Genomic DNA, 23,262 nt, shown 5'->3' on the forward strand with positions numbered 1-23,262 from the left:
CTACTGATGCTCGCGTATAAAAGAAGAGAGTGTTGGAGAGCTGCTCCACTCGTTCGCCTCATAATGGAACCAATTTGCGAGTAATGACTTCAGAGTTTAGCGCTGCTTGGCCCCCGAATGTTAATTCCTGGCTGGAGTGTTATTTTTGTTCACAGCCAGCTTACTGTATGTTGCAGCCATATTAATTAAAGTGTTGAAGTGGTAAAGTGGTGCTATCCTCAAGCTGCATGCTAATGACATCTCTCTCTCTCTCTCTCTCTCTCTCTCTCAATCTTTCTCTGTCTCTTGCTCTCTCTCTTTCTGTTTGTGTCTTACTCTCTCTATTTTTCTGTGGCTCTCTGTAGTTTCTCTCCCTCTCTCGCTGTTTTTCTGCCTCTACCTTTCTCTCTCTGTTTCTTTCTTTCAGTCTCTCTGTCACTCTCTTTCTCTGACTCTCTCTCTGTCTCTGTGGGTGTCACTTTCCCTGCCCCCTCTCTTTCTCTCTCTCTCTGTGTGTGTGTGTGTGTGTCTCGCTCTCTTTCTTTTCCTGTGTCACTCTCTGTCTCTCTCTCCCTTTCTCTCGCTCTCTGTAACTTTCTCTCACTCTGACTGTATTTCCTTATCTCTGTTTCTGTGTTTCTCTCCTCCTCTCTCTCTCTCTCCCCCTCTCTATCTCTCTCTCTCTTATCATATAATATAATTGTGATTTACAGTCTTTCCATGCAATGTATCTCACTAGAATGTTTGAGCTGCTGTGTACATTTTTCTGGCCCTGAAATTAGCTCCGCCCACGGCTGGAATGAAGCTGCTCAGTCCCGCCTGTATTCCTTGACATTACAGTTCACCTCATAGACAGCAGAGGGAGTTAAAATTGTTTCTTTAAAGTCTTTAAAGCTTTAAAATGATTTACTGTGTCCCAAAATATTATAAATCTGATATGACCCTAGTTTTAGGGATGTAACATGAGCCCAGTATTGCAGTTCTAGTGTAATATAATCATTATTATTTGTTATTGATATTAAATTATTTTAATGAATATTGCGCTTTTTGCTGTTCAGGCTGAATGAAATCTTTCCTGCTTAAATCAGATATTTGATTTGCTTGTCTAAGTTTTGCTATCATGAAAAAAGAAAACGAAATGTTACGTATCAGGAAAATTTTGTTTGGGCTTCTTTTAGTTTCTGTATGTCTGTGTTTTCTTCTGTGCAAGACGCTGAAGCCAGAGTTTCGGCTGGATTACTGCAGACTGTGGCAGAGTCTCATAAAGGGAGACATGAAGGGTATCGAGCGCTACAGCAGACGTCTGGGGGCCGGAGACCTGTACCCGCTGTTCGCCTGCGTCCTCACGGCCCGCTCCTGGAGCTCGGTCAGCACCGGCATCAGCCAGACCCCCGTCACAAAAGCTGAGGTACCGCATGTCCTACACGCAACATGTCCTCTCGCTAATTATCTCACTAGAAATGCAGCAATGTGCTACACGCATCAGTCCCGTGTGACCTGTGACAAAATTGACGGTTCCAGTACCATCACTGTGAAACACGTATAAAAAAGTAGCAACATTGTCCAGTTTCTGTCTTTGGTCTTTGCAACTTGGACGATTCTCTCGGTGCCACGTACCTTCCTAGTGCATGTGGCATAGTTTTTAAAACATCTAGGGTTTAGAAGTTAGCCTTCAAGCAATTAGCCTGCTGTGGAATAAATGTGGAACAGAAAGATACAGTCGGCAAGAATTTGCAGTGATGCTGAAGAACATAGACAAACTAATCAACACAGAACAGGTGAACACAATAGGGTAACCAACCTATGACAGGACAGAGGTGGAGACAGGAATAGAACCAAAACAAAGATATGTGACAGAAAAACAGCACTTTCCTTCCATGCTTGGAGGAAAGTGCTATCTGCCCTCTTCCACATACACACACTCACAGACAGCCACAATTGACTAGTTTTGCCTTGATTGACAAGGGGGAGAGAGTATGCCCCTCCCACCCAGAGAGCACAGACAGTGTTGCGCTCTTGGACAGATGTGGCATCATCGGGATTCAAAATCTCGATCTCCAGACGCTTTTTTGTTCCGCCACTTGGGAGTTTATTCATTTGTGCTGCGGTTTAAATGACTTATTTGTGTATACTTTGATAACCGCGCACTGTAGTCGATATTAAGGTGTTCTAGTCGACATCTGGCATTTTGTAAGTGAAGAAGAAGCCGAGATGTGTTTTCTTTCTCTTCCACCTTGCTCTCGGTCTGTCAGAAAGCAGCTGTAGTGGGTATCGGTTTATCAGATAGTAACTGAAGCCCACCTGTTGGAGTTGGAGCCGCTCTGCTGCCCTGCTGCTCCGAGCGCTCGTGTGTGTGAGTGTTAGTGAACGAGTCTCGGGCGGAGGACATCGCCAGAGCCGGAGCTTGGCCTCTGTGGGGGGAGGATGGGCCATCTGTGGACTGTCAGGGACATTTATTTATACATGCGTTACGTAAGAGCACTCAGTTCTGTGCACTACACAGCACTTCACATCAATTGCAGAGAGCACAGCATCAAGCAGCAAAACATACAGCGAGTCGTAAGCAGAAATATTCACGGAATAAAAATCTTTTCAGCGAATTTCAGTCCTGCTCGTTGGCCCATGTCCTCCCATTTTTAAGGTTATTCAGTCAAGTCTGAGACGCCCCAGAGAGCTGTTTCCTGCAGGTGGCTTTTATTTGCAGCTTCATTACCCAGAAGGCTTTGCAGAGATAATTATGGCCTGGTCCGTGGCTCCTGGTGTAGGATGTGCTTTTTAGCGAGCCGCGTTACCTCCCTTCCAGCTTCGCTTTTCTCTCCGGCGAAGCGCAGCGTCTTCTCACTAACATGCTCGCCCCCCATCCTCGCTTCCACTCCATCAAATTACCAGGATGTTTTGAAGTAGTCTGGTCTCAGATAATTACAGGCAATTATAAAGGCTTTTTCCAAATGTACAGCTGTGACATGCGCAAAAAAAAAAAAAAAAAAGTGAGGCTGTCTCATTTGCATAAGAAAGCAGAGATAAGAACATATTCTACCACATGTGCAGGAAAATAGTGTGTTAAAAACAACAGACAAAGAGACGAACCCAGTGTGTGTGTGTGTGTGTGTGTGTGTGTGTGTGTTATGGCAGGCACTTGCATACTTTCACACAGTAGAATACAGAAGACAAAAGCAGAAATTATGGACAAAAAAACTCAGTTCATAAGTAGTAGTCATAGTTGATGTACTATCTATCTATCTATCTATCTATCTGTTTGTTTTATTTGTTTAGTTGTGTCTATCTAATAATAATAATAATAATAATAATAATAATAATAATGACAACAACAGTAATAATAAATAAATAAATAAATAAATAAATAAATAAATTTACCTGGGTAATAGACCATGTTTCTGATTAAAAAATTAATAATAATTTAAAAAATATATATAAAATCACTGGGGCTGTGTGTGATTTCATTTGCAGAGAACACAAGTTCTATAAAGCCGGCTTTTCACTGTACAATTTTGGTCCTGATTTTGCTGGCTCAGGCACAATCACACATCTTTTGAAGGATAATCTTTGCTCTGGATTTGAGATCGACGGCCTTCGAACGCATAATATGGTGAAAATTTTGAGCAGAATCTCAGAGTGAGCGCTGCTACAACACTCACCTGAAAGCCTCCAACAGGACGACGGCTTAGAATTACGGCAAATTCACGACACAGCTACACATACGGTAGAGGTGATGGCGAAAGATAACCAAAATATTCGGGATTTAAAAGAAGAGTTTGTTGAATTGTGGCAGCAGAGAGAACGTTTCTATGATGTCTCATCACAGGACGAAAAGGGACGCGGCATGGAGTTAATAATGGGGGATGAGTTACAGCTTCCGTGTGTGTAGCTAGCTAATTAGCACGCAAATGCTCTGTTGACCGAGTTTATTTACTATTAAAGCAACCTGAAACTATTTCATGCTTACCAGATGAAGATGTACAAACCCGCGCTGCATCGCTGCACACTCAGTATTATCACACAGACTGTTACAGAATTCTGCCAAGACTTTACTGGGATCTCGTACAGTGTGACAAGAATTAATCGTAAACGATTGCCAGACTCGTACAGTGTAAAGCCGACTCAAGAAACCTGGAACAACCTGCGAACCATTTTCCTCGGAAATCATGTCAATGTACCTACGAGAATTAAAAAGAATTCTGTTCATTATTATTCTTCATAAGACTTTGTCGCATACAAACCCAACCTTTTGTTCTTTCTTCCACTCATACATATGAATTTTATAAAGGCAAAAAAACCGAGGAGAAACGTGAAAGTGAGGCTGATGATGATGTTCTAAACTTCGGGCTATTAGCAGCAGTAAGTTTAGTGTGTGATTTTCTCGCCTCCTGAAACCAGGTGTGAATTAGCAGCAGGTGTGTTTCTCAGAGCGCTGTGTAGCGAGCATTGCCAGATGCACGGCTTTCCCGCAGAATTCTGAAACTCCTGCACAGGTTGCTGGGTTTTTTTTTTTCCCACATAAATCAGTTCTATCTCACTAACAGCATGTGAGGTATTTTTCTCTCACACATCGTTCTCTTCATCGCGTTCTCAGCTATATTACTGCAGAAATATGCTTTAATGAATTCTTATAGATTTTTTTTTAATTAATGACAAACTGCATGTTCTAATGCGACTTGTCCATCGAACTGTTTATGTGTCGCAGATATGGCAACCTTGGTCATAGAACATATATTATATATTAACTATATTATATATTAACTATAACTATACTATAATTATTTAATATTATATATATTATATATTAACACCCCGAACAGAAAATCTCTGGCTTTACCAGTTTTTTTTTTTTTTTATGTTATAAAGCTGCAAATAAAGTGGAATACAGTTTAGAATTATTATTACGTTTTAAGTTACACACATTATTCTTCCGTTCTGTCGTCAAGCTGCTTTTTTTTCATTTTTTACATTGTAATTTTTTTAATTTTTAAAATTGTTTTCTTTGCTCATTTTTTTCTTCTCTTTTCTTCTCTTCTCTCATTTTTTTATTTTTAATTTATTTTTTTATTTTAATTTTAAAAAATTGTTTCTTTTCTTCCTTGCTTTAATAATAATAAAAAAGTTTAAAAAATTACTTTACATATTGCTAACAGTCATACTGTCCTTTGAAGCATGGGTGTGTTGGCATGTTATAAAAAATAATTTAAAAATAATTTAAAAATAACCTACTACTATGACGACTACTACTACTAATAATACTAAGTATTAATGTCCTCCACGTTGTTTACTTTATTTGACTCAAGTGTGTCTACATTTCATCATTTATGATCTCACATTTAACTCTTTATTTCTGAATTTAATTTCCTCTTTAGTCCTGCTTTTTTTTAACAGTTTTATTTTTTTAAAGCATTTTTTAAACACATTTATTCCCATCTCACGCACGTCCATCAGTGCTACAGGGTAATACTACCACATTTGTGACAAATAACACAATAAGTGATCATTTTATGCCGGAATTCCCCGTTAACATTTGTAGTACAATAGCAGAGGTTTCCACTGATCAGATGAATGATGACACATTAATGCGGGAAGCGTAAGAAATTAATTAAAGTGCCTCGGAAAGCCTTTATTATTAGCTGAAGATTAATTAATGTGATCATGTGAAGAAAACATTTTAAGGCAAATGCCATGATGAATGATCATTATTCATTAGATAATTTAGTGCAGCACAGACCGAGGGACTTCCTGAACTCACGTCTGCTGGAAATATCGCTTTCTGTTTGCTGGAGTCCTTCTTCAAACGCTAATTTACTTACACGTCAGCATTGACTCCTGTTTCTGGAGTTTGGATAAATCCGTTTTTCACTGGTCTTGTCTTCAGGACATCTTGAAACTCTCTAACAGCATCTGCTAAAATCCCACAATTATTAAAGTTATGATTCATAATTTTTTGTATTCACCTGATTTGGTGAAGTTTCTCCTTGCATGGCAGCGCTTATAATAACACTAGCACAACATGCGCAATGCACAATAACTCACAGAGAAAATCAAGACACTAGCCATCCGGGTCACGGCACCAAGTGGTTAGAAATTCGGCAAAGATGAGTCAGCAGACAGGAGACTGCTTTTCAGGTTCTTCAGTTTATCTGCATGTTTGGAGTATTTCAGATCAGATGCAGGTCCGAGGCAAAGAATTAAAGGCAAATATTTCCTTCACCACTATAAAGCAAGCGTACAAACAGCTACAGTTTGCACTGCCTCATCTATAAAAGGGATGTGAGAGATACTAAGGCCACTGAGAGTGTTTCAAACACGACGAAACAGCCTGCCAAAATTCACGAATGTGTCAAGACAAACATGCCAACATATGCTAAGTGCTAAGTATGGACAAACGATTAGTGCAAGGTAAGCCTCAATGACAGGGATGATGAAAGTGTAAATATGGCTGTTGTTAAAAGTGACAAATATAAATCTAAAATTTCAAATCACTTCAGGGTTTTTTCACATATGCAGCACTTAGTCCATATGAACAGAATCCTGCTGTGTTCTTGGCCTTGGTACGGTTCAGAAAAGCATCCTGCTGTTATTAGAAAAATATGTTATAAAAACAACACAGTGGATCTTGTTTTTACTATATAGCCTACGTGGTTACCCGTTCTGACAAACGGTGCAGTTGATAGAATTTGTCACATTTTACAGAAACCTGCATCTTAGCTTCACGAGGATCCAAACCTTTTAAATAAAACCCTCACTGTGTTAACCTGTAATTAGCTACCATGAAGTTTCCCATGTTGTTCGAGTCGATCAGCTAGGACTAAAGCAACGTCTGAGACATCTGTCCACATTACGGTGGATTTGGGAATCCGTCATAACGTGCGTATACTAACGACAATACCGTTTACACTGCTCAGCGGCGTTAAAATCCCGCTGTGGTTAAAGACACCCATGAAGTAAAATTTGACTAATTCTCTCAACTGAGTCCTTTGTTAGAACCATTTGGTAATCACGTAGACCATATTGTTCAACTATATTGTTTTCATGAAGTCAAACGTAAACCTTAAAATTGTGACTAATAAATTAGAATTGATTCAATTTCTTTTTAGAAGAATAGACACATTGAACTAAATGGAGATTATATAGAAAGTAATACACTTTTGTGACACCTATTTGCAGTAAACAATGCAAAAAAAAAATGAAGGTTTTCATTTGGCTGACCTTTGTGTAACAAATCCATCTCACACTCACGAGATGCTTTTCTCATAAAGACGAGACGTTTTCTTATAAGAATCAGCTGCTTTTCTCCTAATGATTGTAACAGAGCAAGGCTCAGAAATGCACATAAAGAACACAAACACAAAAAAACAAACACAAAAAAACAAACAGACAAAAGAACAGATATATAAAGAAAATTTATCAAGGGCTGATCTTTGAACAGGTGCACACATTAAAGAACAGACCAATGACGCGACAGGGGCGGAGACAGGACCAAAAACCAAAACAGAAGCACATGTCAAAAATAAAATGTAACACATAGGGCTTGTTGCACTGGGAAACTGTTTGTGATTGATTTCTCATAATAATGAGATATTTTCTCCTAATAACAAGATTATATAGATTAATCGAACTATTGATTATGTACTGTATTTTTTGAAAATTGTGATCAGCGAATAAAATGCTTTTAATTGTGCTGGCCTGACATTCACATTAAACTTAAATCATGCAGCTGTGCTTTGTTTCTCCCACATCACCTCCCACTGCATTCTCACTGGCGGATAAATGCATTGTAATACAGTACGCCGAGCTAAAAGCAGCCACACAAATTACCTCTCACCCACAAGGCCGAGCGACGGCTGTAATTGAAAAGATGATGCTGAAAGCCGGGAGATGCCCCCGTCAATCAAACTTCAAATCGGCCCGAGCTCTCCTCAGCTGCCGGCTGCTCATTATGGGGATTTGATGTCTACAAAGTGCGGCTCGTCTGAGTCAGTGCCGTTCTTTTGGCGTGGATGTTTAATCTGCGTGAGGATGAAGAGGAGAGAGAGAAAGAAATGATTCATTCCTTTCAGTTCTCTCGCTCAAACACAAGCGGCCGTGTTCCAGTGTAACGACAAAGATGTCTAGAGCAGATTCAGAGAGGAGGGGACTATTGCATTTCACACACACACACACACACACACACACACACACACACTACCATGCCGGAGTATGTGTAGAGCTTTCAGTTCATAAGACTTTCAAACAGATTAGTTTTCAATCTCTTTTGCTTCTTTCGAACTAGAGAGAGGGAGTGAAAGAGACAGAGACAGACAGACAGACAGACAGAGAAAGAGAAAACCAAAGAAAAAGACTGAGAATGAAAGGGACAGAGAGGGATAGACAGTGAAGGAGAGATAGAAGGAGATGGAGAGAGAGAGAGAGAGAGAAATAATGAGACAAAGAGGGAGACAAAGAGAGGGAGAGAGACAGCGAGAGAGACAAAGAGAGGGAGAGAGACAGCGAGAGAGACAAAGAGAGGGAGAGAGACAGAGAGAGACAAAGTGAGGGAGAGAGACAGAGAGAGAGACAAAGTAAGGGAGGGAGAGAGACAGAGAGAGAGACAAAGTAAGGGAGAGAGAGAGACAAAGAGAGGGAGAGAGAGAGACAGAGAGAGAGACAAAGTGAGGGAGAGAGAGTCAAAGAGAGGGAGAGAGAGAGAGAGACAGAGAGATATGGTGATATAAGCTGCATTTTTTGTCTTATTAACTTTTAACTTTCTAATTAATTTTCTGTAACATTGAATGTAACTATAAATGGATAAAACGTGAAGAAAAAAAATCTATCTTTGGCAAATTGCTGTGATGTAAGATGGATAAAGTACTTCAGGACATACTGTTGTTTGAAAATACTCAACTTCTGGGTGGTAACAGTAACTCCGCTTCATCACACCAATCTGTCACTGATTATTTTCCTGTAACTGCATGACACGCAGTGTTTTATTCCGTACATAACAGCATTAACATATTCTCTTTCTGCCCAGAATTTCTATTCAGCAACAAACACATTTCAATCAGATCAGCTTTTCTCGGTGTACCAGTTTCAGCTTTGTGTGATCAGTGAAAATGAAAATAGTTTCAGTTTATCAGTTGAATTTACGGATGTGATGTATTTATCCAAACAAAACTTCCTGAATAAATAAATATCAGCGAAGAGAATGAATAGAGCTGGCAGTTAAATCGATAACACAGACGGACATTTCTGCTTCTAATCCCCGAACAGCGTTCTTAACTAACCGAACAGCGGTGCAGGTAGGTGGAGGCGGGACCACTCCAACATTTTTGATGAACACATGCCATTAGTGTTGTAAAGAAAAGTGAAGCTCTGGTCAATATGGGCCTGCCCTCTTGTTAGGGCCGACTCTGTTTTCCTGTGGCAGATGAAAGGCTCGTCTCTCTCCATCATTCATTCGGGTCTGCCTCGGCAATTATCCTTCGGCTCCTGTAGCCTTGGTTCTGTAAAACGCGGCCTCATTAGCCCTCGGCACGACTCCCGGCTGTGTGCTGAGTGCTCCGGATTACGCTGCTCTCCGTGTGTCGCACTCACGCTCTGCCTTTTACAGCCATCCGTCCATCTATTTGTTTTCCTCCATTTCTCATTACATGCAGTAGCTACAGTAGAGACGTAACCGAATACTAATATGTGTGTTCTAAACAAACACACATAAAGATACGAAAAAGAGGTGCACTATTCGTTTTTTTCATTTTCTACTTTTAGAATGCTTTGCTGAAAGTGGGAGGTTTTTACTTTTGTGCAGGCATCGGATATAAACCTTGTGCGAGATATCAAGCTTGCGATACAAAGAAATACCACCTTCATTAACATTTACGTTAGCAATGCGTTTGCAGTGATACTTTTACAGCATTTATTCTTCCTTAGTAACTGCAAAAATTATAACTATAACTCTCTCTTTCAAAAAGAAGAAGATAACTCTTCGGGTTTAGGCCACGCCCACCTCGAGCTTAACTCCAAATACAGATATGGATATTTGGAGCAATAAACAGATACGGATAGTGGTATTGTGTTACAATATGAAGCAACAAGAAGCAGGATGCAAGAGCTTAAACTCTATGTGCTTTTCTATGTATGTGCTTTATTGGGAGTCGTAATCAAGTCTATAGCAGGGTCAAAAGAGAAACAAGAAACAAGAAAATACCTTGAAAAACAAAAAAAGACTTAATGACAAAAATTGCATGGTAAAACTTATATAAGTGGTAAGTGGTAAGACTTATAAGTAAACACAGAACAGGTGAACACAATCAGACAACAAACCAATGACAGGACACGATGGGATTGAGGACTAGAACAAAAAACAATCACATTGTGTTTTTCAACATAGAAACCATGACAAGTTTTTATTTTTTGTTTTATTAATATTATCTAGAAATAATATCCATGTGAATAATTATTTAAGGCTTGGAGGAAAAGCTCATTTTACAGGAATCGTTCAGTGAAAGAAGTTTTCTACCACCAACAAACACTAGGGTTTCTGTGCTAAAATGCTGTTTTTTTTTTCTCTCAACCTGCTAGGATTTTCTTGTTACCATGGTGTGACCTCTGGATTCCAGACAACAAACAAGTCGTGACTGATTTGTGGAAAAAATTGTAAAAATTGAAATCTGATAACATGTAGATTTCTGGTCAGGTTTTGTTGACCGGCTACTGTATTTCCGCTGTTTTTTTAAGAATAAGTCTTTCTTCATATATTTACCTTTGCCTTCAGTGTTCAGGTCCTTCTCTTATGCATTTAACTCTAACCGCTTGAGCTGAGATGGAGGCTTAATCAGGAAGAGTGCAGAGCAACTACGTTAACTGGAGTTATTGTAAGTAAAGGCAAAGAAAGAAATAAAGAAAAACTCTCTGCCTTGCAATCCATGCGGCATGTTCCATTTTGTTTACTCGACAAGTCAGGAACAAAAGTCAAGAACATTATTGGTGCATTGAAATGAGTGCAATTTGCATTCATTGTAGCAGTGAAGCACTTGTTTTGAGCTTGAATAGTGAACAGCAATCAGTGGTGCTGATGGTGAGGGGGGTCATGGGAAAAGAGAGAGCGCGAACGAGAGAGAATGAGAGACTCCGAGTAAATTGGAACAAAACACCTGATGTCAGTCCGAAACTGTTCGCTGTCTGATTATTCTCACACTTGGTAAGAACTCTTACGTGCTCAGGAGTGTATCAGGAGTGTTGCATTTGTTTATGCGGATTCAAAAGTTCAGCAACATGCGACAATACTGACTGACTGTCTGACTGATCCCACTGGTACAGAAGTAAGGTGATGTTAGTACACTACTGCTTTTATATATTTTATTTCTATTTTTTTTTATTAACAACATAATTTTTATTTATTTTTATCTGGCACAGAAGTAAGATGGTGATAGCTCATGACCTTTTTTGAAAGCAGCGAATTTAGCCATGTGGTTGATTTCAGCCAATCATGGAAAAGTATCTATGATGATGGAGATTGGACGCAGTTTTTTAAGTAAAAAAAAGGAAGAGATCTTCCCTCAAATGCATATGCACGAGGAAGAGAAATGCACTTTGTGTCATATTTGTCAAAATTTTGATCAATGTAGCCCTTGGCCCTTTAAAAAAATCAAAAATCAGGAATCTCCAAAGCCTTCCAGAGGTGACAGTCTTTATCTTGGAAGCTTAAAATGCTGCCTACCTAGGGACCTGTTTTCAGATTGAAACACAATGTTTGTTTTTAACCTCCGTGAGAGGACTGGCTTCTGCAGACGTCTTCACCTCACCTGTGCAGGTTTCTCGCAAGTCTCCGCCATGTCCTCATTGTTGGCCCCTCGGCCCTTATCTGAAATTGACTTTGTTCTGAAATGGAAAAAAGTAACTGCTGGGCTTTGAAGGAACAAGCTTGAAGTGGAAATGGAGCCCCGCAGGGCTTGTGAAAGGATGAATGTGAATGTTCTTTTAACTCTTTTTCTCCAATCTCTGCATTGGGAGAAAGAGTTTTTCAAAACTTTTTTTTTTTCTGAGTTTTTTAAAAACACAACCAATAAAATGAAGTCTCATGTGATGTAGAAAAGACGTGACTCACTAGTTACCATATAGGAGCAGGAATTTGTTTCAATATCCGGAGCTATTTAATATAAACTTAAAGACATGTTTTTGTGCAACCTAAATTAGCTGTGGAATCAGTAATCAAGCCTCCGTAGCTCTCGAATGAACTTCTGCATCTTTTCGAACTGCTGGGCAGCATAACACACACGGAGGAAAGCACTATCTGCCCTCTTCCACATACATGAGCTCACAAACGCCCATGATTGGCTAGTGTCGCTGTGATTGGCGGGGAAAAGAGAGTATACCATCCCTCCCACCCAGTGGCCCAATTTTGCTCCCTTGGCTTCTGGATACGGATAGCTGTGGCATCTCCAGGATTCGATGATGTTCAAACGACGTCCAGACAACGGAGCGAACGCTTTATACTCCAGTCATGGACTCGTTTTTTTTGCCCTTTGTGATTTCTTTTTTCTTCTCCAAAGGATGACCAAAGTCATAACCTTTTTTTGTTTGAGATTTATATAAATGTTGAATGCAGAATGGACTAGCTGTATGAATGATCTATGTTTCCAAATCCGTCCTGATAACGTAGCACCACATCAACCTCTTTCGTACGGTTCACCTAAAGATTATTTCAGTGCATGCTAATACTTTAATCTATTCATAATTTTTTTTGTATTTTTGTGTTTATCAACATCTGCAAATATGTACATGCCAAATATCGGATATGTATATCAGTCCAGAATATTAATATCTGTCCATCACTACTTTAGAGGACAATGTTTTTCTTGCTTTGTTTTTTATGTTTATAAGCAAAGACAACTACGTTTAACTAGCCTAACCAGCTAGTTTGTTAAGTCATGTAACCGAAAGCTCCTCTTCAGTAAAACTAGCCCAGTTCATTCTGGCAGTTGAAAGCTTCTGAAAAGCCTGCACGTTAATAATGAATAGTGTTGGCAGGCAGGAAGAATAGCCTCCCTCCTGCGTAATTGCCTTTGTGTTTGTCTCAGGGGGGAGCTTATTTTGGACTGCTCGTACCGTTGTCCTCCTCGCTGATCAGCACTGTGCCTCATAATGGCTGCCCTGGAGCTGTGTTCACAGGGGGAGACATCCCAAATCAGAAAAAAATGGACGGTCCCAAGTGTCTGGGTTGTTTTTTTTCCTCAATTTTCCTATGTCGAGAGAGAATGAGAGAGAGAGAGAGAGAGAGAGAGATGTCTGAGTCTGGGCTTCGTTGTGAAGTGCTCTTGAGTAAGTGACTGCCCACTACTTCTGAGTCTTCAGGGCTTTACGGCTCGAGTACTCAGCTAAAACCAAGAAGTTAAGCTCCTGCTCTGACCGTCTGTGGCCTTTTTCTGGAGAAAACTGTGTGCTGGTATGGCTTACTGTCAAAGGGCCGCTCTGAAAATAGGGCTCCATCCTCAGGGCATGATGCAAGTTTGCAGTAAGCAGTTAAATCAAAGTGGCGACTGCTCAAACCTCCTGTAGCAAAAAAAAAAAAAAAAAAAATCAGCAGGCTGAAAGAGCTGACGTGAGAAAACACTCAGCGATAGCACAAAAACACACTGATACTGAAGTGCTGGGATTGCAACAGGAAGAAGTGTGTATATTATCCACTAACCACACCTCTTAGCTCATTACATGGTGCAAATGTGTGCAAACAACACATTGTTATTCAATGTAGCTTCCAGAAAGCATTATTTTTGGTATTTATATCGATACATAGCAGGCATTTGATAGACTTCCAGCATAACCTTTGTTTCTAAGAAAAACAACCAAATCTATTGACCCTGCTATTGGTCACTACAGCCAAAATGTCACGACATGTTGGTATTTACCTTTTAAGGCTGGAAATAATAACTCTAAAGCTCTGCTGTTTGTGCAGTGTGTTGTTTTGGGGTTCTCTTTAAATACCTGCAACCTCACCCTGTTATCTCTTTTACCTCCAGTCCAGTATTTGTTTAATTCCCAACATGTCTATGAAGGTTTTCTGTAGGTTCTGAAGATTTTTTTTTTCAGAGGTGATATCTCATGGGTTGGTCAAATAGTCCCTTCAATTTGTTCAAAGTCAAACCCTTTTAAGAGGTAAAGAATCTTTAAATATGTAAAGAATCTTTTATCTAAGACCATCAAGGTGTTTGGATGAAGAGACCAGAGCATTGTTGTGATAGGTCAAATAATAAAGCCATGCCGTGCCATGGAAAAGCTGTTCGAAGGCTACAACAAGCACATTTTGAGATGCCTTGCATAAATCGTCCACATATGGAGCTTGAATATTCATGCTTGAAAAAATAAAAGATGAGCTGTTCGTGCAACATGGGGACTTTTAATTTGTCCTGGCTCGAGAGGGATGTAAATATGGAGCAGGTCCATATCTCAGTCAAAATAATCCCTGGATGAAACCCAGCAGCCAGAATAGACGAGGCAGCGGTCCAGGGAAGAAAGCCATTTCTGACTGCGAGAGCCCAAGCACACACATGGCTCGTGCTTCTCTGTCTCTTTGTTGGTGTCGGAGTTGGGATTAGGAGTAGCTGGAGCAGTGTTTCAGATTAGAGTGTGTGTGTCACATGGTCTAATTTAATCTGAACCATCACGCCATCATGTTATTGGAACATACAACTTGGAGCGACTTAGTTTAGGCCCTAATCTCCCTCCTTCCTCTTCCTCTTCTTTCTCAGGATAGAGATTTAGGGATTAGGAGATAAATTAAACAGAAAATGGAGTCTGTTTTCTAAACCAGGATACATCACTGTTATTAAAGAGGTGTAGTGATGAAGGAGGAAATGGAAGATGACGCATCTGACAAAGAAATCAGATTTATTATCTAATGATGTTTCTGAGTCCTTTCTTCAGAGACGTGATTAATACAGCATGACAATGAACAGAACAGACATCTCTTCACTGAAACATAAAAAAAACAACTTATACAGTTATATAACAGGTTTCTTTCTTTCTTTCTTTCTTTCTTTTCTCCAATTCTTTGAGTGCTGATCACTTTCTCCGTCTCTGTTGCTTTCACCGATGTCCCTTTAGCTCTTTGTTTGTGTTGTTTGGTTCCACGGTTCTGAGGGTTCTCGGGGCTGTTCTGTGATGTGGCTCTTCATGTGTTCGGAGCGGTTGGTGCCCTGTGGTGCTGCCGTCGTGCAGGATGTGTGGACTGCGTGCTCCGTACCAGCGTCAGCCACGAGTGAGTCTGTGATCAGCTACGCCGCTGAAATCCGAGCAACAGTCTGAGAAGGACTCTGCTAACCAGATCTGTTTGTTTGTGTATCTTTGTGTGTTTCTTTTTCTTAAATCAATCTGGGAGCATGAAGGCTAACCCGAGCTACCTATAAAACACAAACAGCCATTTGTGCAACATCACAGGACAGCTGACTTCGCACGGACGAGGGTGACCTGTTCTGATTTAGCGAGTTAACAAACACCTGTGACGTGACACCAAACGACAGAGGAAGAGAAAGTAGGCCGTTCTTCCCATCCAGAGCGCAGGGCCATTCCCACTGACTCGCATTCACAGCTGGATGTGGCGTTGTTGAGATTTCAAACTCTTAATGATGTGTCAAACTTTAGACAGTCGTGGGTTATCGTTGTTTTTACAAAAAATCGATGTGAGATTTAATTATGAATCCTAATTTATCAGTATGAGAAATTTGAGCAACATTCTGTATTAATAACCTCCTGTATTAATAAGTCTCCTGAAACAATATTATGTTTACGTTTACAATTATTACCCTAATCCAGAGCGACTTAGAGAAGTGCTTTGAAGATCCTCATACTGCTTCACTAGGTCTGGAACTAAGTGTACTATCAGGCTAATAATACTACTGTATACCACAGGCCATTACTTCAGATGGTACTCTGTGGGTCTGTAGTGTATTACTCTCATGATATATGTCATGTCATGATAAGAAGGCTATGTAGACCTTTTGGTTCAAGCTTTTAATGTTTTCGTTACTCTGCATAGGCTAGCAGTGTAATGTCCATATGTCCATGGATGATTTTATTTAGTTCACTTAATTTCAGTGAAAAATCTTGAGTTAATGAGACTTCTCATTAACTTTGTAACTACTTTTTATACAATACACATTTTGTGATTAAGCTTCATCCATACTGTTAAACATCACGATATTGGCGATCATTGCTGAGAAAAATTTACCCTCATTGATACTAAGAAGTCATTACATCAGGACAAACATTGTAAATATCTGTAATTATCACTTATTTTAATGCTCCTGTACTGAGAACAGATTCTGGCGAGTGTTTTCCCCCAGAGCCATGTTTGGCATAAAGACCCACCTGCAAACCTGGCCTTATGGTTTGAACAGTGTCCTGTGCTCCTGGACACTGCAGGGACTCTTCATCTGTCTCTGTGGGTTCCAACATTGTGTCTTGGCTCTGGGCGAGAGCAGAGATCAGGCCTCCGTCAGTCAGGTTCACTGCATCCAGAACTAGGAACCGGTCCCACGTGCAAGACCATTAAAGAAATCTTAACCTAATCTCTGTCCAGCAAATGCGCGCCATATGTGCGAGTACCACTGAGCAGAATTTCAGCTCACACAGTTGCTGATCTTCATCAATAAATATATGACAATTTAATGAATATGCTAACCTACAACCATTACTCTTTAACTGTAAAAGTCGCATCAGACCTGTTCTTCTAGAGTTTTAGCCAAATATCACTTTTAATGTTAATCAGAAGGTTGCAGTCTCCAAATAGGTTCTTAAAGGGTTCATTAATTAGTAAATACGAGTTCTTCGTCCCCTGAAAGTGTCCCACTGGTGTTGGATTATGCATAAATCTCTTCATGGTTTCCCAAGAGGAACAACCGATCGACCCTTAAAGATTTATAATATCACTATTATATGGCCATTATCTTGATTATTTACATATTTGGAGATGAACTTGCATTAAATTAACATTAAAAGTGATATTTCCTGTCTTTTTTAAACAATTTTTTTATCTAGAACTTGGAGTGTTATCTGTCATTATCTGCATAAGGCAACAAACAAATAAAACAACATAAGAAACAAAAAACTAGTCAATATGTGATTCAAAACCCCCAAATATGACTTTATTGAGCTCATTGTTCCTTGTTGTATCGACACACTATTAAACCGTCACACTCGAGTTTACACGCGCGAGATGTGATTGATTGCAGTCTCTTGGCTTTTGAACCTGATCATTGATGCATTAATACAAAGGAAATTCATTATCGACAGTGTGAATAACAGCACAATCCAAATAACAATCCAGAAGCTCTACACTACAGAAGTGTTTTTTAATGAATGATGATGAGCACTTTCTTTAAATAGTACACTTTCCAGACAGTAAGTCACTCTGAAGTGTACATTTTGTTTGCTTTGAGGAAAAAAAAAATCAGGATATGGACACTTTAATGTATGAGGACAGATATTAGATAGTCAGAGACGGTGAGAGTAGAGACTGATTAAAGTAAGAAGAGGCAGCGAATAATGCTCAACATGGCCGTATTATGTAAGCCCCGCCCCTCAGGAAAAAAAAAACCCCAATCAACTTGTTACTTGAAAACCAGATTCTTAGACTTATACATGCACAGATATAGGGGGTTTTGCTCTGATTGTAATGAAGAAATATGAAGAAACAAAATAGCCCATAACAGAACACCATACTCACAGTGAAGCATGATGGTGGTAGCATAATGTTACTCTTAGGCTCTTGATTTAAACTTAAGGAAGTTGAATTGCATTTTTTTTTTTTACTACACTAACAACCAGACAATTTCTGCCTGCCCCTGATTATTATTTAACTAAGGCTAAAGTTGTAGCATATATATTTCACTTCTCATTATATATTGCAGTTTTAAAGTCCAAAAATATACATTTCAATTGAATCTCCATCAAACTCTCCATAATAGGATGGGATGCATGATATTTTTTTTCCCCAGCAGAAATTTTCTCAGAGCACAGACTTGGGTTACTGATGTCGAGAGCCAGAACAGCTAATCTTCACTGTCACAGTTTTCAGCCACTTAGCTTCCCAGTTGCCTGCGAAATAAGCTCCTCCGTTTCCTTCCTGTGACTCTTCTTCACTCTTCACTGTGGGTATTTCATGGCAGATGGGCAAGTCGTGTAGCGAGAGTTTCCCACAGCCTGTTTAAAGCTGATACACCACCACACATCACCAAAAATACTTCAGCCTGATATATACGCTAGGGCTTAGTTAGCATTATGCATAAGAGATCATGCTGAAGAGGCTCATTATTAGCCTTGGTGGATGTGGTGGAAGTCTGGGTTTTGCTTTGGTATGAAAGTAGGGCTCTATTTTCTTTCAGATGCTAGGCTAACTTTTTGCTAATTTGCTAGTTTTGCTAACATCTGGTCCCATTTCTTACACTATTTATGACACTAAACTTCAACATAAACAACATCCATAATAAAGAATGTCTTGCAAGTAAGGAATAAAATATTATGTGTCATGCTATTGAAGCAGATTCAGTGTCATCACCCAGAAAGTTGATAATTTTCCAATAACAGCATGCCCCAAAGTGTGTTTAATTCCTCTCATACCATAGCAATTTGCCTTTTTATCTGTTTATCGTTCATTCAGTGTTACGGAACGTGTGTGAAAAAGTGTCTTCTTGTTCTCACTTACGTTGTAGCAGTTATAAACAGCTGTTCCTTCAGCAGCCTCACTTTTTTCTTTCTCTCTCTCTGTCTCTCTCTCTTGAAGTTAATGTTAGAGAGAAACCTGAAAGCGTAAACTCCGCATTCCTGAAGATGTGTAGCGTCCACTGTACAAGTCCCCGTGAATGAGCTGTTAGTATAGAAGTTATGGCCTTATTAGAACGGGCGTTTTAATATAAACCTGCTGATGTTATAGAAAATTAATCAACGCCAATCAGAATCCTGAGTTCATCAGTGCTGTGGGTTAAAACTCATTAAATAGCAAATTAGTGCCATCATAGACATCATAAACAGCGCATGTTTGTGTGTGTGTGTGTGTGTGTGTGTGTGCACGCGTGCCTCAGGATGTAGAGATCCGCACGAACGCGGCGCAGTACCTCCCTCAGATCAGCGAGCTGCTGAACCGCGTTCCTCGGCAGATGCTGCTGCTGCTGAAGACCAACGATCTCCTGAGGGGCATCGAGACGGTGCTGCAGACCCGCGCCAGCTCCAGCTCCTTCATCAGCATGAGCCGCTGCTGCACACGGGCACTGGCCAGGTAACACACACACACACCTCACACACTGTGTCCTGGGAAAGCAGTCAGGGAAAACCCTTCACAAGGTGAAAGCTTTGAAAAAAGAAGTAATACTTTTAAACATTCCGTGATTTGTACAGAGTGTGTACTCTGTGCTCTTCTCTGTTTTTGATGATGATGATGATGATGATGATGAGACGGCAGACATTTTGAATGATTACAAACTGAATTGATCAGGCTTATGTCCAGCTTCGCTATGGCAAGAACTGTACCTACAAAATAGCTTCTAATCGAAGCACGTGTGAGGAAATGAAATCCCAGTGAGGTTAAAAAGACTGACTGCCATGTTTTTACATAATCTTTTCAGCCAGATGTCACATTGTTTTGGGGAAATTGATTTATGGTTTCTGAAAGTGGAGATCTCAAAGTGTGTTTCAGACACAGCAACATCTGTCAGGACTCTCTATCTACATGCAAAACATAAAAAAAAATGCTAAGCACATGCAAAACACATATTCTGTACATGTCCTATGACTGGGAAGAATTGATCATCTCGAGAAATGTTTTTGCATTTGCATAACATTCTACACTTTTTTTTTTGACCAGAGCATTTAGGTAAATGTTCGTTGTAACCTTAGTTCATCTCGCTCACTTATTTCGCCATTGTGTTTCAGGGATGAGATTATTACTCTGACATTTGCTTGAGAAGAAGAAGGCTTTGCTTTTAAAAAGTTGTTACTTTAGCGCATTACAGCGTGGCTGCATGTTTCGTCTCCTGTTTTTAGTATTTCTGAGAAGACTTGTGAAGCTCTCAGGGGTCACTTCATCTCTCAGACTTCAATCTCAATCACGCTAGTCCCTTTGCGCACATCATAAGGCGCCCCGTGGGACGTTTTTGGATTATAGATGTGGACATTAGTGCTCAATAAAACGTGATGAAATACTCAAGATCAACTCTTTTTTTTTTTTTAAATTCTAGCCTCGCTGTTTGGTGTAATGGTGTGACTCAATGGCACAATTATATTGTACTTTTCTCAGGAGTCAGTGGCCATATTGATTTATTCGCACAGTTGTAATGAAGAACTCTGTGATTGTGGGAAGGTTTTGTGTGTGTATGTATGTATGTGTGTGTGTGTGTGTGTGTGTGTGTGTGTTTGGGGGGGTGGAAGGGGATGGTGATGACTGTAAAATCGGAGAGAGAGATTTGGAAAGAAAGAGGCATCCAGACATGAAACTCGATGTCATCCGCCTGAGTGCGTCTTTATTAAAACCAAATGGCAGCAGAGTGCAGAATGCAGATCTAAAATCCATTACCAGCTCCTGAATGCTCAGACGTCAGGACACAAGAGAGAGAGAGAGAGAGAGAGAGACTCGGACATGGCAGGTTTGTCACACTGATGTAGTTTGATCTGAAAGTCTTTGTAGTATCATTATCTGTACAAAGCTGTGAGTTAGTGTTAGTGTGTACCATCATGAGCTAGTGTTTGACTCCGGGGCCTTGTTTTACAAACCACGAGCCTCTCATTGTAATTATTTACATTATGCTTGTATATCGTTCTAATACGTTATTGTTTCTATCAGCTATTATACACAGGGATAAACACATAAATGGATGTTAAAAAAAAAAAGTGCATAATCATTGATATGGTGAAGTTTTCTGTCACTGACCACAAGTTGCGTGTTTTTTTTTTTTTTTTTGTCTTATTAACTTCAAGAGGGATTTTTTAAAAAAACAGTCTGGTGAGGAAATGACTGTTTATAGCTGCTATAATGTTAGTGATAACAGGAATGAACTTGTCCCATGGACATTTCACAACTTCAGAAGTAACTGTAAATGAATAAAAACTACAATTTGTGATTCAAATAAAAAAATAGGTAGCTTTGCATCATCCCTCTACCCAATCATTAATTATTTTCCTGTAGCAGCGTTTCACAGAGTGTTTTATTCTTTATTTACTGGATATACTGTATGAGTTTAGCTAAAGTTAGATAGCTAACTATCATATTGTCTTTATCAGAAGTTACACTCAGTTGATGTAATTAAAGACAGTTTACACTTGTGAAGGCTTGTAATGTGCAGTGTGACAGAAAAGTTGATTTAAAATGATTTAATAAAACTGTGTCATCTCTAAATTAGATGAATATCTGTGATAAACACTTCAATATTGAGCAAAATAATAGTGACGGTCGGTTTAGCTGTTATCTTGCAGCTCTAAAATCTTATGTGTAGCGTCTTGACAACACAAAACAACATGTACATGTACATACGGTTTGCTGTCAGAAGCCGGTTCCTGGTGAGGTGTGTGTGTGTGTATGTCCCGAGGCAGCACTCTGAGGTTCAGCATCATGATAGAGTTCCTTGAGACAGCACTAATCTAGACCTGATCCTGTCATGGCACTGCACAGCTGGCTTACAACATTCAGCGAGTCTCTGATGACTCCACAAGGAAAGATAATACAGCATATACACTATATGCCCTCACCGGCTACTTCAACAGGATCACCTGTACACCTGCTCATTCATGCAGGTATCCAATCCAATTAGCCAATCATGTATCAGAAGCACAATGCACTTTTTTAGGTGACAGTTACTGAATTTGTCAGGCCTTCACAACTCTGCCCGTTAATGGAACCACCATCGGACATAGCACCATTTGTGTGTCACTGCCATACTGAGAATATCTGAAAATATCACCACCTCAATATCTGCTCAGTCATTATGCTTTTCCATTGATGGATGAGGTAGAGGGGCGCCAATACATTGTGCATAGCAACAGATGGGCTAGAGTTAGTAATTGTACACCTATAAAGTGACCTGTGTGGTAGGTGTACATGACAAAATGACCAATGTGTAGTGTGTAATTCAATACACTGCTTTAAATATTTATAAATGTACCAGAAAGCAGCAGGAGTTTCCCTTAGAGATGCAGCATTCATAACGTAAGCAGATATTCCACGGTTCAATATGAGACAGAAGCATTGGGTGGAGGATGAGGGGTCAGAAAAATACAAATCTGTTTATTAGAGTACTTAAGATATCTTTAGAAGAGGCTCTATGGCTCTACACACACACACACACACACACAAACACACACACACACACACACACACACACACACATGTACAAAAGTTTCTGAGTTTCTATTTATACAGAATAGTGCAAATTAAAGGAAAAGAATGTGGCTCTGTTACCCGACTCAGGTTTTGTGTGATGAAGTTAGCCTGTTTAACAACTGATGACTGTCGGAATAAGCTCTTATGAATGTTTATGTCAGTTGTAATAAAGTGCTTATGCTTGTGAATGCTGTGCCAGATTTTACCGTGAATCCCGCTCACAAATCCCTGCTCTCTTTTATAATACTTACTCATTATTTTAATATTAATAAGTTTGATTGATTATATAGTAACTTTCTCACACCCAAGGTGGTTTTATTGGTTTGGAAAAGTAACACACACACACACACAAAAACACAAAATAATGCTAAACGCACACAAACAAACTTTTATTTTGACATGTGTTTCAGTTTTACTTCCTGGTCTCTTGTCTTCCCCGCCCCCAGTCCCCTCATTGGTTTGTTCCTGAATGTGTGCACCTGTATCTGATTTTTCTTGATTACTCAGCGTATTTAAAAGTAGTATCTTTCTTTTCAGTATTTGCAAGTTTTTTTTATTTTTATTTAAATTCTGTTTGTTCTTTTCGGTTCGTTTTCCCTGTCTTCGATCCGTCTCATTCTGTGCAGGTTTTTCCAAATAGATCTCATGTTTTTGACCTCAGGCTGTTTCTGATTTGGATTATTAAATAAAGATTTACTCGCACTCACATCCACCCGCGAGTGTCAGAATTCATTACACTAGTTAATGACTAGTTAATTACAACATTTTCCTGTATTACAAAGGGTTAATCTGATTGGTGAGTAAACGTACGCGTTGTACAAAACCAAAATCCGTGCTCAACCCTTGCTTTAAATATGAGACAAATAAAATTTTTGAAAGTTAGTAAGATCTGAAACAATGCCAATAAAATATTGGACATCTGGCTAACTTAATCAGTGCGT

At 39.6% G+C, this 23,262-nt stretch overlaps 1 protein-coding gene across 2 annotated transcripts in view; it reads left to right on the forward strand.

Moving 5' to 3' along the window:
* The window catches only part of adck1 (aarF domain containing kinase 1), a 122,879-nt gene that overhangs the window by 92,808 nt on the left and 6,809 nt on the right, over positions 1 to 23,262 (forward strand). For both annotated transcript variants that reach the window (XM_026926030.3, XM_026926031.3), the window contains exons 9-10: positions 1,190 to 1,387; positions 19,035 to 19,228. In XM_026926030.3, coding sequence (XP_026781831.3) covers positions 1,190 to 1,387; positions 19,035 to 19,228 — 392 coding nt within the window. The remainder of the gene's footprint in view (positions 1 to 1,189; positions 1,388 to 19,034; positions 19,229 to 23,262) is intronic.

Source organism: Pangasianodon hypophthalmus, chromosome 10 (genome assembly GCF_027358585.1).
Source record: "Pangasianodon hypophthalmus isolate fPanHyp1 chromosome 10, fPanHyp1.pri, whole genome shotgun sequence".
NCBI lineage: Eukaryota > Metazoa > Chordata > Actinopteri > Siluriformes > Pangasiidae > Pangasianodon > Pangasianodon hypophthalmus.